The sequence below is a fragment of the Heptranchias perlo genome, chromosome 30 (genome assembly GCF_035084215.1).
Source record: "Heptranchias perlo isolate sHepPer1 chromosome 30, sHepPer1.hap1, whole genome shotgun sequence".
Classification (NCBI taxonomy): Eukaryota; Metazoa; Chordata; class Chondrichthyes; order Hexanchiformes; family Hexanchidae; genus Heptranchias; species Heptranchias perlo.
This window is the reverse complement of record NC_090354.1, coordinates 20,102,349-20,120,274: the sequence shown is the minus strand read 5'-3', so window position 1 is coordinate 20,120,274 and position 17,926 is coordinate 20,102,349. Positions and strand designations below refer to the sequence as shown.

The 17,926-nt window shown below is 41.5% G+C and overlaps 1 protein-coding gene across 2 annotated transcripts in view; it reads left to right on the top strand.

Moving 5' to 3' along the window:
• LOC137299974 (anion exchange protein 2-like) overlaps positions 1-17,926 on the top strand; it is a 58,387-nt gene that overhangs the window by 18,152 nt on the left and 22,309 nt on the right. For both annotated transcript variants that reach the window (XM_067969022.1, XM_067969023.1), the window contains 6 exons: positions 353-432; positions 1,852-1,934; positions 11,896-11,969; positions 13,634-13,814; positions 13,975-14,110; positions 16,345-16,423. In XM_067969022.1, coding sequence (XP_067825123.1) covers positions 353-432; positions 1,852-1,934; positions 11,896-11,969; positions 13,634-13,814; positions 13,975-14,110; positions 16,345-16,423 — 633 coding nt within the window. The remainder of the gene's footprint in view (positions 1-352; positions 433-1,851; positions 1,935-11,895; positions 11,970-13,633; positions 13,815-13,974; positions 14,111-16,344; positions 16,424-17,926) is intronic.

The window sequence follows — 17,926 nt, the reverse complement described above, 5'->3', positions numbered from 1 at the left end:
TACTGGGTTACTGTGTTACAGTGTGGTGTATATTGGTATGCTAGAGTGGGAGAAAGAAAGATATATTAGTGTGTTTACAGTGAGGTATATATCAGTGTGTATTTTGAGAAGCAAGGTGTAAGACAGTGGGTTACAATATGTCTTTTTTTTAATCTAAGACAGCAATCATTAAGAAATCAAAACATGTTGTAAAACCATGGGACCAAAGCTGTGTTCACATGGTCTTGATATCTTTGACTGTTGATTTCGTGACAGTTGAGTTTTGGTGTACGTGACTGATTGATGGCTTTTATCAACTCTGTGGAGTCAGGTAATTACTCACTTTCCTCTGCTCTTTTCTTTCTCCCTTCAGCTACCCGACGATGAAGGAAGTCCGAAGCCTCATGCCAAGTACAAACCCAGCCTGCCAGGAAAGGCAGCTGTTGTCTTTGAGTGAGTGACACCTCAGAGCTTCTTTATATATGTGTGATGGAAAGTTGTTTACTCATGTCACTCTGGGACTTTCTTATACCCGGCTTTGATCTCCCCACTCTCATTTTTCTCCCCTTATCCTTCTCAGCTAAGGTGGTGACTCTAAATGGGTTATGGTTCCACTGGTGTCAGCAGCCCTCCAATACTTTACCCATCCAGTCCATGATGCTAGACCACACCAGGCACCACCTAGTTGGTGACATTACAGTCCCTAGACCCTATGAGGCCATAATCTTAGTCAAGTAGACTACTTGCATCCACATCAGTTATGCCCCTCAGGATTTTTAAAACCTGAATGCTGTCTCCCACCAATCTTCTGAGCCTGTGAAGTTCCCCATGTTCAGCCCATTAGGTTACAATCACCAGGCTACATTACCACATAAAATTTATCAAACTCAGGTTCAAACCCGATAGAGGTTTATTAAATAATGAAAGGGCTGTATATCGTGCCTATTAGGCTATTCCAGTTTAACAGATTGAGAAGGGCCAGGGGACATGAGTTTAAATTATGCAAGAGTAGGGATAGACTGGATGTTAGGCGTTTCTTCTTTTCCCAGAGAGTAATGGGCCCTCTGGAATACATTGCTGGCTGGTGTGGTGGGTGCTGACTCTCTGCACGCCTACAAGAGGGAGCTGGTCTGCTTCTTGACTGGGGCAGAGATCACATCATTTAGAAGGTAAGTGGCTTTACAGATAACATATGGTCCATGTGATCTCTTGGACTGCTTTCGATCGCCTAAGAGGGGTCAGAGAGGAATCTTCCAGAGTATTTTTTTCTCTTATTGGCCCTGAGTTTCTCTCTGTTTCTTTTGCCTCTCCCAGGAGATTACATGGCTGCGAGGGTGGGGGGGTAGGGAGGCAGTAGAAAGCATCTACTCATGATACTCCAGCCATCGTTAGTGTGGGGCAGGCTTGATGGACCAACTGGTCTTTTCCTGCCCTTCATTTTTGTATGTTCAGGGTTGCTGGATACTTGCAGGCAACAAAAAGAATGATTATTGAAAAATAATTTAATGTAAAACCCTTACAGACAGTAGACAAAGGAAACCTTGATCCCATCCGGTTGGCTTGGGTTTGAACCCATTACCCTGGTAAAAGTCCAGTATCTAACCTGCAGCACAACCGTGTCTGCATTTTCTTTAATATAAATCTTTCGTTTCAAAATGTTTTTGTTTTATGGATACAAATTCAGGAAATTCAAAATTTGGAAGGGAAAGAGGCCCAAATAACCAAAATATCCAGACATTCATTCCCAACGAAGACTTGTAAAAGTTCTACGTGGATGAAATTACCACCTGTCCTTAGGTACTGCTGACTGCCGATCATTACCACTACACCCTGAGCTGGATCCTAATGCTGCTATTGTCTTTTATTTTGTAGCAAAGACGCAAATCGTCTCAAAATTCAGCAATCTCCCTCAAGTACCTCCGCAGATGATAAAGCTGGGGACAGGCACACAACGGGTAAGTGGCTCACTTGACACCTTTACGTTTAACATTTTCTACTAGTCAATCATTTCAAATAAACTGGCTATTAGAACACTAAAACACAACTTTCCACATTCATGACAAAACATACTTTATGAATAGAAATGTTTAGCAATGCCAGCTGCAGGTTTGTAAGTGAGAGTTGGTAACGTAACAGCCCATGTAAGAGTGGATTAGTAATATAATAGTGTTGGGGTTAATAACATAGTACAATGTGTAAGTCAGTTACTGAAATATATCGAGATCCATAATAACAGCTTACATAAAAATAGTTTCGTAACATACTGCATTATGTAACTGTGGGTTAGTAATAATGCCCGGTGTCATTGAAAGTTAGTAAAATACTGATTGCCTACTTTGATTGCATGTGCCAGTTAATAAGATTTAGTATAACAACAAACACGTTATCTAAATCTCAGTACATGCCCATAACTGGAAAATGTGTCTATAATTGCATTACATACACATGTAACTGGGTAATGCTGTATATAGCAATCTTATTTGTACCTGTAATTAGGAAATGTTATATAATAACCTCACGCATACCTCACTTGTGTAGTGCCTTCTGAAACCTGATAGGCACTTGGCTTGCTGACATGTGGGGACTTGGCTGAGGTAGCAGATGGAACTTTAGCCCAGCAAGAGCGAGTGCTGTCAGGAGACGAGGAGAGAAAATTGGAAAAGAATTGACATCGTGCCTATGGTACTCCTACTGCTTTGTGGTGTATTTCACATCAACTACTAGTGCCTGATGTTAGTTGGCTATGTAACTATCACACTGTACGTTGGATAATTAGAACGGTCCAAAGTATGTCGAGGTGCTTAGTACAGGGCACTGTTCCACTAGTTTAGTTCATTGTTTAAATAAACCTGTCATGTTGATGCCTTCAAAATCTCACAAAATGGCTTTTGTTTTCACATTGCCATCTGTGGCAATTTGATGGTATATGGTCCAGTGTAAACGGGATGTCACCTGTCTCAGCTCCTAGCCTCTTTACCATAAACAAATTACAATGGAAAGACTGAACTCTTTCAGTTTATGGTGACTACACTAACATTCCAGATAAACTGATTGCACTCACTTGCTGTCTTCAGTCAAAATGACACTAGGGAAAGAGCAATGTAGATTGAAACTATCTCTTAGCTGTACAAGAAAGAGCTACAAGAGGAACTTTGGCTACTACAGGTAAGGCAATTTCTTCAGTGAGTCCTGACAATGGTTGTGTCTATATTACTATAGACTAGAAGAATAGAATGGCTGATGTTTTATAAATATGTTGAGGAAATACATTGGGGGATCTGTTTGGTACAATATTTATTTAACAGGTACACTCAAGTAAGATGTGAGTGTGTAATGATGTTGGGTTTTCCTCAAATATAATGTCCAATGGGTCCCAAACCTGTTTTCTGTTTATGCCTTGGGTACAAGCAAAAATAGCAAGCTTTAGGGAAAGTGAATTGGTGGGCTTACCATGAATAAGGCTAATATGATACGTATGGTATGGTATGAGCTAAACAATGTAGCCACAGTATAACTAATGAATGAAACCCATGGGATAACATTTCCTCCTGTCTGAAGATGCAGATTCCGTGCTGCGCTATGATTCTCTGGGTTTGGGGCACCCTTTGATATTTTCCCAAGAGACCACTGATCATGTGTGAGGCTTGACAGTTCCCACAATGCCCATGTTAAGGGAATCATGGATTCCCCACTTATTCCAGGGTGATGACAAGTTAGATGGTCGGCTCCTTGGAGACCTGTATCACCTGCTCAAAATGTGGGTGATAGCTTCAGTATGTAATCCCTGGATCCCTGCAGAAAACAACATGCAATGACACACATCCAAGAGGCAGGAACATTTGGCATACTCAAACAATGGTTCCAATATTAGGATGCACAAGGCATGTTCTACAATATGCCCTGGAGTGAACTGGTCGTAGACTAGTGGTGTGCTGCACGCTGCACAACATAGCTATCAAAAGAGCCTTATGTATGTTCTGAGAACATGAGCAGCCACAAGCCATGGTGCAGGAGGAGGAGAAGGAGGAAGAGGAGCAGGCAGAGAATGATGATGAAAATCGAAAGTAAACAATACAGTAAATTTTACAACGCTCCATGCCATTGTCAAGACCTCACACACAGTCAGCGAATATTAGAAAACCGCAGGTGCTCTCCTGCAAGTTTACATCCATTGAAATCAATTACCAGAAAATCTCACTCAGTACTTCTACAATTTTGCAATATGCCCTGAGTACCAGTGGAATCCGATCTCACAAAATTCATCTCAATGGCTGACAACTTTAAGATGATTTGATGTTTCTCTACTGAAGATAACTGGTGCAGTGTGTGTCTAACATGGTGTGTTGCTGTGCCTACCACTTGTAGTCTGTGTACCAATGTACAACAGCATTTCTATTCCACTACTCCTGCGTTCTACTATTGGAAGGATTGTGTGTGGAGACTTTCTGAGAGGTCTGCTGTGATGCAGCTTGCTGCAACATCAATGTGGCAGATCCAGCTGGTCCTGCCTTTGTGCCAAGAATAGCCTGTCCTGTTCCTGCTGCAGGGGCTCCCTAGCTTTCAAGGCCTTCTCCTGTCTCTTGTCCAAAGGCAAGGGGCTGGCAGTTTCGCGTCTTTTCCTGTGCTTCTTTCTAGTTGCATGTTCCTGCTGTAGGCCGAGTCCTCCCATTAATCATTGCTCAGTTTGAGCACAGAGCATCGCAGTGACATGTGGGCCCTGAATTCCTAATTCATGGTGTCCGGAGTCTATCTCCAAATGTGTTGAAACTGGTGGTTCTTGCATCATTAAGTATAAACTCAATGTCCTCAGTAGCGGCTAAGCCTACTACCTGAGTACCTTATATTTTTATGCTGTTCAATGGAAATCTGCAGACGAAGGAGTCAAATCCACAACTGTAAAACTTTCAGTGGATCAAGTTGATCCCATTCCTGCTAAACCTCCCTTCCTGGCTCCCATGCTAGCTAACATTGTAAAAGGTTCCTTCTCCTCAGGTACAGTCCCCCGCCCTTTCAAAATGGCCGTCACCACCCCCTCTTCAAAAAAACCACCCTCAACTCCTCTGACCTTGCAAACTACTGTACTATCTCCAAATTCCGTGAACATACTGTTGCCTCCAAAATCTGTGTTCATCTTTCTGGCAACTTCCTGTTTGAATCAGGTTTCCATCCCTGCCATAACACCAAAATAGCCCTAACCAAAATCACAAATTACATTTTCTGTGACTGTGAGCATGCTGCATTATCCCTCCTTGACCTCTCAGCAGCCTTTGACTCATCCTCCTCAAATGCCTGTCCTCCAATATCCAACTCAGTGGGATTGGCCCTAATTGGTTCCACTCTTACCTAGCTGATTGTAGGCAAAATATCTCCATCAGTGACTTCTCTTTCTGCCCCAAACCGTTACCTCCAGACTCCCCCAAGGATTCTTGGCCCCTCCTCTTCCTCATCTACATGCAACCCCTTGGTGACATCATCCACAGACATGGGGTCAGCTTCCACATATATGCTGATGACACCCGGCTCTACCTTTCCACTACCCCTCTCCACCCTTCCACTGTGTTATCAGATTGCTTGTCTGACATTCAGTCTTGGTTGAGCCATAATTTCCGCCAGTTAAACGCCGGAAAGGCTGAAGCCATCGTCTTCAAACCCCACCACAAACTTTGTACCCATTCCAGCAATTCCAACCCCCTCTCTGGCCACTGTCCCAGACTGAACCAGACTGTTTGTAACCTTGGTGTCCTATTCAACCCCATGCTGAACTTCCGACCCCATATTCTCTCCGTTGCAAAGACTGCCTATTTCCACCTCCGTATTATTGCACAACTCTGCTCATATCTCAGCCCATCTGTTGCTCAAACCCTCATCCATGCCTTTGTTACCTCCATACTCGACTAATCCAATGTTTTCCTGGCTGGCCTCTTATCCTCCATCCTCCATAAACTTCAACTCATCCAAACCTCTGCTGCCCATATCCGATCCTGCTCCAAGTCCCACTCACCCATTCTGCTGTCCTCGGTAAGCTACATTTAAAACCTCACATTAAAAATTCTGATCCTCATGATTAAATATTTTCATGGCCTTGCCCCTCCATATTTCTGTAACCTTCTGCAGTCCTGGCTCAATGTCCATTTTTTTTTGATTAAGCATCTGTGAATAATCTTCGGATGTTTTTCTACATTATAGGCGCTATATAAATGCAAGTTGTTGTTGTTGATATTCTGCAAGGAGCCAAGCAAGTATTGCAACCATTCATGCTGATAAAGTTCACAGTTAAAATACATAAGTAAACTCATTGACACCTTTAGCTAACTTTGATTATTATTGGTGGCTACCTAAATATATGATAATAACATAAGAAAAAGGAGCAGGAGTAGGCCATATGGCCCCTTGAGCCTGCTCCGCCATTCAGTAAGATCATGGCTGATTTTCAACCTCAACTCCACTTTCCTGCCTGATCCCCATATCCCTTGATTCCCTTAGAGTCCAAAAATCTATCAATGTCAGCCTTGAATATATATACTCAATGACTGAGCATCCACAATCTTCTGGAGTAGAGAATTCCAAAGATTCACAACCCTCTGAGTGAAGAAATTTCTCTTCATCTCAGTCCTAAATGGCCGACCTCTTATCCTTAGACTATGCTCCCTAGTTCTAGACTCTCCAGCAAGGGGAAAACAGCCTCTCAGCATCTATCCTGTCAAGCCCTCTCAGAATCTTATATGTTTCAATGAGATCCCCTCTCATTCTTCTAAATGCCAGAGAGTATAGACCCATTCTACTCAAACTCTCTTCAAAGGACAACCCTCTCATCCCTGGAATCAATCAAGTGAACTTTCATTGCACCGCCTCTAAGGCAAGTATAGCCTTCCTTAGGTAAGGAGATCAAAACTGTACAGGTGTAGTCTCACCAAAGCCAAAGATGTTTTATAAATACATAAAGAGCAAGAAGATAACTAAGGAAAGAGTAGGGCCTATTAGAGACCAAAAAGGTAACCTATGTGTGGAGGCTGAAGATGTGGGTATGGTTCTTAATGAATACTTTGCGCGTCTGTCTTCACAAAAGAGGGGGACGATGCAGACATTGTAGTTAAGGAGGAGGAGTGTGAATTATTGGATAGCATAAACATAGTGAAGGAGGAAATATTAAGGGGATTAGCATCTTAGAAAGTAGATAAATCACCAGGCCTGGATGAAATGTATCCCAGGCTGTTAAGAGAAACAAGGGAGGAAATAATGGAGGCTCTGACCATTATTTTCTAATCTTCTCTGGCTACAGGCGTGGTGCCGGAGGTTGGAGGACTGCTAACATTGTACCGTTGTTTAAAAAGGGAGAAAAGGATTGACCAAGTAATTACAGGCCAGTCAGCCTTACCTCGGTGGTGGGCAAATTATTGGAAACAATTCTGAGGGACAGTATAAATCGTCTTTTAGAAAGGCACAGATTAATCAAGGACAGTCAGCATGGATTTGTTAAGGGAAGGTCGTGTCTGACTAACTTGATTAAATTTTTTGAGGGGGGTAACAAGGAGGGTCGATGAGGGTAGCACGTTTGACGTAATCTACATGGATTTTAGCAAGGCTTTTGACAAGGTCCCACGTGGCAGACTGCTCAGAAAAGTAAAAGCCCATGGGATCCAAGGGAAAGTGGCAAGTTGGATCCAAAATTGGCTCAGTGGCAGGAAGCAAAGGGTAATGATCGATGGGTGTTTTTGTGACTGGAAGGCTGTTTCCAATGGGGTTCCATAGGGTTCATTACTAGGTCCCTTGCTTTTTGTGGTATAAGTTAATGATTTAGACCTAAATGTAAGATTAAGGAGTTTGCAGATGATACAGTAATTTGCTGCGTGGTTGATAGTGAGGAGGAAAGCTGTAGACAGCAGGAAGATAACAACGGACAGGTCAGGTGGGCAGAAAAGTGGCAAATGGAATTCAATCCGGAGAAGTGTGAGGTAATGCATTTGGAGAGGGCAAACAAGGCAAGGGAATACACAATAAATGGGAGGATACTGAGAAGTGTAGAGGAACAAAGGGACCTTGGAGTGCATGTCCACAGATCCATGAAGGTAGCAGAACAGGTAGATAAGTTGGTTAAAAAGGCATATGGGATACTTTCCTTTATTAGCCGAGGTATAGAATATAAGAGCAGGGAGGTTATGCTAGAACTGTATAAAACACTAGTTAGGCCGCAGTTTGAGTATTGCGTACAGTTCTGGTCACCACATTACAGGAACGATGTGATTGGTCTAGAGAGGGTACAGAGGAGATTTACAAGGATGTTGCCAGGACTGGAGAATTTTAGCTAAGAGGAAAGATCTGATAGGCTGGGGTTGTTTTCATTGGAACAGAGGAGACTGAGGGATGATTTAATTGAGGTGTATAAAATTATAAGGGGCCTAGATAGAGTGGACAGGAAGGACCTATTTCCCTTAGCAGAGGGGGTAGTGACCAGGGGCAATTAAGGATTTAAAGTAATTGGTAGAAGGATTAGAAGGGAGTTGAGGAGAACTTTTTTCACGCAGAGGGTGGTGAGGGACTGGAACTCATTGCCTGAAAGGGTGGTAGAGGCAGAAACCCTCAACTCATTTAAAAAGTGCTTGAATGTGCATTTGAAGTGCCGTAACCTACAGGGCTACGGACCACGTGGGATTAAGCTGGATAGCTGTTTTTTGGCCGGCACGGACACGATGGGCTGAATGGCCTCCTTCTGTGCCATAACTTTCTATGATTCTACGATTTCCCCTCCCTACGAGGATATAAGTAGCGCACATGTTGAGTCATTTGCATGTGTAACTATTGGATGCTGGCGCTGGTCAACTTGAAGGGAAAAGAATCATGCAAAGACTGCAGGACTATGATACCCAAGGTTAGGGCCTCTGTCTTGCTGTAATTAATCTTTTTCCCCAACAACAGTCTGCAAAGTCAGCAGTGTACAGTAGTATTATGAGCATAATGTGATATTTTATTCTCAACTCAGTTGCCATGAAAGCATATATATTTTACTTTGTGCGGACTTGTGTTGCCAACAATTCAATCATAAAGAGAGACTGGGAGGGGGAGCGAATGGATCTATCCCTGCCCATCACTTTCAACCCTATAGGCAAAGAAATACTGATAAAGAGGAAAGATTTCCTCTATGTGCTATATGTGGCTACCTAGCAGCCCTGGAGTGAGGCAAGAAATCTAATGCTCTATGTTATTGGTGATCTGGCTTAACGTAAAGAAGAAAGAAAGACTAATGAACATCACAAACATTGAAGCCAGATTCTAGAGCCAGAAATGTCTCTAAGGAAATTCCATTCAACTCTGTCAAATGTTTTTTTACCATCTGAGCAAAACAGAATGATCAAGGACTCCTTAAAAAAATTAATGATCCAGTATGAATCCCCCTTATCTGGTGTTTTGAACAATCCAATAATTAAGCTGTTTAGCAAACAGCTTGTTTCTGTCATTGACATTATTTTTGACATTATTTTTATGGAAACATGGAACCTATTTACAAGAAACACTTGCAAGGGCAGATTTCCTCTGTGCAGGTATGTGTAGCAAAATCATAAATGTGTTTATAATGAACAGGTTTATGATTTCACTACACATGGCGCGCAGAAGAATTCTTCCCCCTTTTTCACTGCCTGTTTATCTAAAGAGTTATCAGTGATGATGGGCAGAAGCAGCAACACAGAGCAAGCAAAGGCAGAGTGCAAAGTGAGCTGCGGTGATGGAATAGGACACAGAGCTGGCTGTGACAATGGCCTAGGAGGAGGGCACAGAACTGGCAGAAACAAAGCAGCAGCAGCAGCAGAAAACTGGCAGTGAAGACAGCCCAGGAGCTTTAGCTAGCTGTGATGGTGGAGCAGAAACAGATTGAATAGGATGGGTCTCTCTTCCTAGACAGACTGGATGCCAAGGGTGTCTCCTCCCAGAACTATCCAAGATACTTAGCATACCTCTCCTGGTCAATCAGGATAGAAAGTTCAGCAATATCTGGACTGACACAGTTATTGAAGAATGAAGTTGCAGAGAGTGACAAGGCGCAGTTTGGATTGTGAGTGTCTCCTCAGATTGGATCATTTGAATTGCAAATGTCTTTCTCCTGACTCAGTCTGGATTATGGGTTCTCTGTCCCAGGCCAGTTCTGATAGTGAGATTATGTCTCATGCAGGACAGTCTTGATAGCGATCATCTCTCCTTATGAATGGTAAGAGGTGTGCTCTACTCGCTTGGACAACAGATCTTAAATGTGGCTGTAGTCTATGTAATTTGTACCAATTTAGTGTGTACTATGTTTAAACTGAATGTGAGTTGCTTTAGCTAAAGAGAACAGACCAGATTTGACAGATACAGTTTATTTATTTTACTTTTAAATAAAATTTCAGTCACAAAACAATTTAAATAAAACAGAAAACTACCGTTGAGTTATCAAGCAGCATATCCTTATCTAGGGTATGCTAGACTGCAATATAACAGTCAGTAAGTAGCCTCCCTAAAAAAGCTTATGCTCCACATTGGGTTACTTCATGTGAAGTGATCACGGTCAATGACGTCCTCCCATTCCATATAGGAAAACCACCCTCAGTGACAAAGAGAGATAACGGTATGCAATGGTCTCTTCCACTCGCAAAGTCCATAGTCAGTAATATTTTGTTTCTTGTGAGGAGAACATTCGCGATAAAGCTGTGCTCCATATGGTAGACCATGGCCAGTAATAGCCTAATCCGTGCAAAAAGGCCATGCTCAGCAGTGTTCCAATTCGTACTAACACCATACATGGTAATGGTCGATTCCATGCAGTTTTATCACATTCAATAACTTCCTATTCCAAACGCGGATGCCAACAGTCCTGGGACACTTGGCTGGGTGAAAGTCCATTCACTATAGAGAGAGCAGTCAATAATGGAGAACTCCATAAAGATACACCGCACTCAGTAATGCTCTATGGGGAGACTACACTCAGAAACATTTAACTACATATCAGCCTAGAATTTACCATCAGCGATATCAGCTGACAAGCACTTTCGCGTTCAAAAGGTATTAAAATAAGTGGGCTAACACCTGAAACAACACATGAATGAGTTAAACTCTCATCCACTAATATCAGCAACAATTATTTCTAGGCTGCAGAGCTCCATTCAATAACATTCTGGTTTACATGGGGAGGCACAATGATTAATAAGGATAATGAGCAGAGAATTTAAGGGAAATAGTTCAAGAACGTAACTAAAATGAGGGAAAAAAAGCAAATGCAGCAAAAGTACTTAAGATATATCCAGTACTTAACATTTACTTAATTAGCTAGTCAGTTAATTAACTTTAAGGAAAGACATAAACTGGAATAACAAAAAATTACAGAATGAAGAGTTTGAGGGAAAGTGGGATGTTCACATAAAACTTATACAAGAGAGGGTATAATTAGGGCAGAAGTCAGGAGTTTGTGTTCCAAGTACAACCCTATGGGAACATTTCAAGCAGGTAACGACTGAACTGGAAGCAGAGGGGAAAATGGAATATCTACCCAAGCTCCTTAAAAATGGAGGAATTATAGGAACAGGAACAAATCATTGGGCCCACCAAGCTCATTCATTTTAATAGATACTCTTTAGCAGAAATGAAACCACTCTATAATTTACACTGATTATAGTTCAATTCTTACTAATTTTTTCAACCTGACTAGTGGTGTGTAGAATTGCCTGACGGTATGTGGACTGCCTGGAAGAGTGGTGTGTGGTATGGTGGAATGGCTCATGACCTGGGGAGAAACCTCTCTTGGTATTGGGACCACGATATGGGGGAACGCTATGGTTTGAGGGCTGACTAACAAAATAGAAAGAAAATGGAAATTAAAAATTGTAAAAACATTCTGCCAATAATTGTTTTTTTTTAAATTGTGCTCCTGATATTAATTCTGTTTGTGAATAGATCCTAGAGAGCGTCTAGCTCAATCTGACAAATATCACAACAGCAAAGGGCACGGAGAAGCCAATCCCTACAAGGTACAGTTTTACCGGAAGAATTAAGGATTGTAAAGTCTCATCATGATTGCTGTAACTGTTGACCTTAAGTGAGAGATATAACTACTTTAGGAATGGTGGTTGGTGGGGATGGGGCGGTGGGTGGGGGATGCAGAAACTAATTTCCAAGTGACTATCACCAATGTGATAACAGTGACTGCGTTTCAAAGTAATTCATTGTACGTGAAGCACTTTAGGATGTTTTTGAAAAATGTGGTAAGGGTTATATAAATGTAAGTTCTTTCTTGAAGCAATGGAATCAGGACCATTGGTTTGCATGGACTGGATGAGTCAAATTCCATTTTTATTAAATGGGACTCCAGGTTTTTTACTAGTGCTTTGGGGAACGCATTCCACGGTTCCGTCCATTTTTCCATAAAAACCACAAACCAATAACCTTGAATATAATTTATTATCTATTTCATGTCTAGGATTTTGGGCGAGGGAAGTCTTAGCCTTGATGAAGAGGGTCTACCCCTAATATCTACCTCTTCATTTATTCCTCAGCTTCATTTTTAGGCTGTCATTATATAATTTTAAAATATTGTACAGAAGCACCTTTATTATCATACAGTTCCTGGCAATTATATTCCTGTTATCTGTACATTCTAATGTTAAAACATGCAGATTATTTTGCCCTTCTACATTGTAACCCATTGCTCTTCATTACCAGCATTTTCATCCTTTGTGATAAGATGCAAGAGCCATTTTGCAAGAATTGTTAATTGCATTTTAATTATTATGCAAAATAATAACAGGCTATTTTGTAATTTCAGCAAACTTCCTGTCACTGGTCTGCCCTTTAAAGGAAACAGTCTACAGTCCAGTCAGAATTTGATATTTTGTTTCAGTATTTATACTGATCTCGCTGAAGATGTTCTCCTGTTCTTCCATTACAGGAATTCCATTATCTCCCAATGAGCAAGGTTCCTCTGATTCTCCATTAATTGTTCCCTTTTTTCACCAGCAATCATAGTTCTCCCAAAAGCAGGGTCTGTCTGTTTCTCCATTAATTGCTTCCCCCATTGGTGGGGCTACTTTGTTTCTCTCTGGCTCCCCATTAGAAGAATTCCTGTGTCCTCCATTATCATGGATCCCTTCTTTCTCCATTTACAGGGTTCTTCCAGGGTTCATTTGCATAATGGAATCAGATAATGGTCTCTCGTGTATAACATGCCTGCACATCTTTGAATTGAGCACTGTGATTATTATCCAATAAAAGGCCAATTTGTAGACATTAATTTCAATGAGTTTAGTAGAGGTGAATCAAACACTACTCCCCTCCACCCATGAAAATATCCAGATTTTAGGGTCGCAACCACAGTCTTGATGTATTATTATCCCTGCTGTAAAATTGCCAAATTTTCTGCACTTTTAACAAAAGGAAAATCATAAAACACACCCTTGTAGCACAGCATTTCAAGCACGGACCAGAGTATCGCTTAGAGATTTTTTTAAAGACAGAAAGATTTGGAATATTTTCAATAAAATTATGAGAACCAACCCAAAAGTGATGAGAGTTGGCATACCCATAAGTGTCTTTGTGCATTTATAGGATCAATGTGACTTCAGAAAAAAACAGCCAAAGTTGACAACAGTACCCGTTGCACAGTCACGTCAACTCTTCTTGCTGGGTCTTTCCTCAGGTATTTGTTCAACTAAATAAACTGATGATGGACAAAGAAAAACGTTATTACTGGAAAGAAGCTGGACGATGGATAAAGTATGAAGAGGATTTGGACATGGACACAAATCGTTGGAGTAAACCACATGTCCCTTCTCTCACCTTCAGGAGTCTCCTGGAACTCAGGAGGGCCATCAGCAATGGTGAGTGTAGTGCCTATTTTACAATCCTCCAGAAATATAGATTGGGGATTGTGCTGTCAATGTCATCCCTGAGTCCAACATTATTATTGCTAAACTGATGTATTTCTGATGCAGGCTTGTTTTCAAAAGCCAGTTAAAAACTGTTTTTTTTCTCTATTAGGTGCCCTCTTACTTGACCTGAAGGAAAACACATTGTCTGGCATTGGTGTTCAGGTAGTCGAACAGATGATAGCCAGTGATCAGATCAGGGCAGAAAATAGAATCAGTGTGTTGCAAGCCTTGCTCCATAAACACAGGTAAAATGACCATGTGCCCTTTCATCTCTTTAGATGTAGGATTAGGTGGTTACCTGCAGGTTCATTATAGGAAGATGCTGGAGAATCCAGTATTGTGAAAGCAGAAAATATTACTGCAACAGTGAAAGGATCAGTTTTAAGCTCTGCTACCTATTGGGTAACATTTCTCACTGACTATGTAAACATGTTTGTTACAATTAAAGAACTGTACTGTTTGTGAGCTGGATCTCCTCACTACTTTATAAAGATATCAGCACTTTGCATCTACTATGTTTGAGTTATTAGCAAGAAATGTTAGGAAAGAGGTTTCGTGTATATTATCTGCTAATGTTTCCTCTTCTTTTTGGGCCTTACTGCCCTCTCCAAACCATGGGTCTCTTGAAGCCAACAGAACTAGTGAGTGCCCCACCCTTTGACCTTTGTTAGTTACACTTCTGAATAGGATACTGACAGGTGCACACGATCAGCCTGTTGGTAATTTTCGCCATGATTCCCCCCACCCTTGGACCAGTGTTTGGCTCCATTCAGTGCCTCCTGACAGCAGCATAGCTGAGATCCTTAACTCACTGGGGTGTGGAATTAAACCTCTATTCTCCCACTCTATGGCGCTGTCTTGGTGCTCCAGCATGCTCAACACACTTTGGAAATGAAGTGTTTTCTTAATGGGCCCTGTTAACACCCTGGCAATAACCCTCCCCCCACGCCCTACCCCCCCCTCTGCCCCCGGTAACTCCCCTCCCCCCAATAAAACCTCCACCCCCATGAGCTGATTAATTAAAATGGAGGCAGGAAGATCTGACTCCAGTGAATGGTCCTATCCAATTTCTGATTGTGTGCCATTCAGACACCAGAAAAAAAATAAACATTGAAATAAAGTTTTATACATTTATTATTTTTCTTTCTGAATTAACTTTTTATTGGTCTTAATATAATTACATCCATAAAAAAATTTATAACAGTTACATTTTCCTTACACAATGCAAATTAACTCTTGTAGTGCTGGTATTTCTGGCTTTATGTCTCCAATATATATCTGGTAAACACCTGTTGGTACATAAAAACAGAAAATGCTGGAAACAGTCAGCCAGCCGGGCAGCATCTGTGGAGAGGGAAACAGAGTTAACGTTTCAGGTCGATGACCTTTCAACAGAACTGAAAGAAGTTTGAGATTTAACAGTTTTTGAGCAAGTACAGAGCCAGGAAAAATGGTGGAGGGGAGGAAAGAACAAAAGGGAAGGTCTGTGATAGGGTCGAGGGCAGGAATGATTAAATGACAAAAGGGCTGACGATGCAAGGAAAAAGGGAGTGGTAATGGGACAATAAAGGAGCAAAAGATGGGTCCAGAAGAGGTGTAGATGGCAACAGGAGAACCATCACCAGCACCTGCTGACTGAGAAAATGGGAGCAGTGGTTATGATCTGAAGTTGTTGAACTCAGTGTTGAAGCCAGAAGGTTGTAAAGTGCCTAATCGAAAGATGAGGTGCTGTTCCTCGAGCTTGTGTTGCGCTTCATGTACCTGTTGGTACATATCTGGTAGACATTTCCCATTTTATCTCCGATATAAATTTGTTAAATTTAAATGGAGCATGTATGGGACAATGTGACCCCCTCACATGGTTTAGAACTATAAAGTGAAAAGAAAAGAATATCAGAATTAAGAAATGAACAGCAGCCATCCATACTGGAGTGAAGTTATAAAGATAGATGTTCTTATTAAAGAAATCAAAACTTTAAAGGAGGAAAATTAAAAAGGAAGATAAGCAGGGAGGAAGACAGTTTATAAAATATGAGAAATGTTAAAAGTTATAATGGATGTGGTGTTCCTGTGGAAGGTGTAAGTAGATTAGAAGTGTCATTTGTAAATCAACTTCCACCAAGTGCTGTGTTGCACCTCTCACTGTTTAAGTGTAAGGCAGGTGGACTGTCTACATTGCACCCCACCGTGGAGAGGGGTGGGGGGAACGCGGGGAGGAATGAGACTGAGTAGTAGGGGCTGCACTCCCAAAACACGGGACAGTCAGCGTACAAGATCTGGAGGTTCTTACCTGGGGCTAGTGGAATTCTCTATTCTCCTGGTGCCAATGAGAACATTCCCCATCTGAAAGTGTGGCAAATAGCAGACAATGGGAAAGAGCTTTACAAATATAAATTTGACTGGCAGTTGTTCTGGAGGTGTACTGTTCAATGCCGTACGTAAATGTAAATGAAATTATTTGAATGTTTTATCATCACAGGCACCACTTGGGTGAAGATGATGGAGCACAGATGGAAGCCCAAGATGTTGAAATACAGCTCCATTCCTTTAACAAAGAGGCAAGTCAACATTTTATTTGGTGTATTGGAAATGTTCACTACATACGCAAGGAGTCCATCCCAAAGGACCTTATCAATAAATCTGAACAGAAAATGTTATTGTATTAATTAGAATGGTGAATTCCATTTTGGTGTCACTTAGGAACAGACACAACCTTTAGCTAATAACGTTCATGTTTGACAATGGGAGAATGAATGGACCAATAGGTTCATCATTGAAATATGGGTCAAAACTCAACCAAAACTCGAGGATGAAAGTTTTCTTTCATTGTAAGGGTTATATGCAAAATGAGGTTGGACAACCTCAACCCAGTAGTATGGCCCAATTGGGAAAGATTGGTGGGGCAGTGTAGAGGAAGCAATAACTTGCTGCTAACGCATTTTATACTTGTGCTGAAGTGCAACTAACTCATTTATAACTGGCCTGGGAGTGTTTGATTCTGACACTGGGCACCAGAAGTAGGAAATTATTTCAATCCCCAGAGCTGCCATTCCTCACATAGATAAGAACAAAAAATCAGCAAAACATTTTTTAAAAATTAAAGCTCACTTAGCAACGTTGTTTTGATCAGCCTGGTGTCTGACACACTCAAAAATTCATCACCATGTTGAAGAGTCTCCAAACCAAGCCGCTAAAAATGCCACACAGGCATAATTTCTGCTTGCCCGATATGATTTGCACACTTTCTCCCTGCAGGGACACATCCCACTTACCTAAGTTCAACAAGTTTAGCCATAAGTTGGCAAGAGCCAAGACTTAGGAACCCTCAAGTATGGGCAAAGGTACAGCTTAACCAGAATAAACAGTACAGCTAACCAGCACAGAGCATGGTAAGCTTCTCACTGCTTGTCCATTAGGGCATTGGCTTACATGGCTATCTGGAACTGAAAAGAAAGACTCTCAACACCCAGTGGCAGGTCTATCCTTGTGTGTCCCATTAATGAGCTAGGCTGGCTAAAATCACCAATCCTGCCCTGGACTACTGCAGAATTGCATGGTTTAGTTATTGGATAACCAAGTCTACCACAGAAGGTTGACTTAGTTCCAATCTTACATTACCATGCGTGTGATCTTGGAGCCACCTCAACACCAAGTATTGGGTTTACTCATCACCAACTACTTAAACTGGGTCCTTATGTAAGGGGATTTAGCAAAGAGAAGTGGCCACATGAGGCTGCTCCCCCTCCAAAGTTCTCCAACAGGTTAGTGTAGCCCAAACTCCCTACCATTTCCCCTTTTTTTGCCATAAATCCATCTCACAACTTGGTCCTAGATCTCAGACATGGTCTGAAGGAAGCTTTTCTGTTGCATGCTTAGCCCATTTACCACACCAGGCTTCATTGAAATACGACAACTGAGGGTGAGTGTGTTAAAAAATCTGCAAAAAATAAATCTAAACTAATGCCAGTCAATCTTAGATAAGTCCACTTTATGACAATTAGACTTAAGATGAAACAGAAATGAAGAGCTGTGATGGGACAGAATAGGATTTCTTTGTTCAT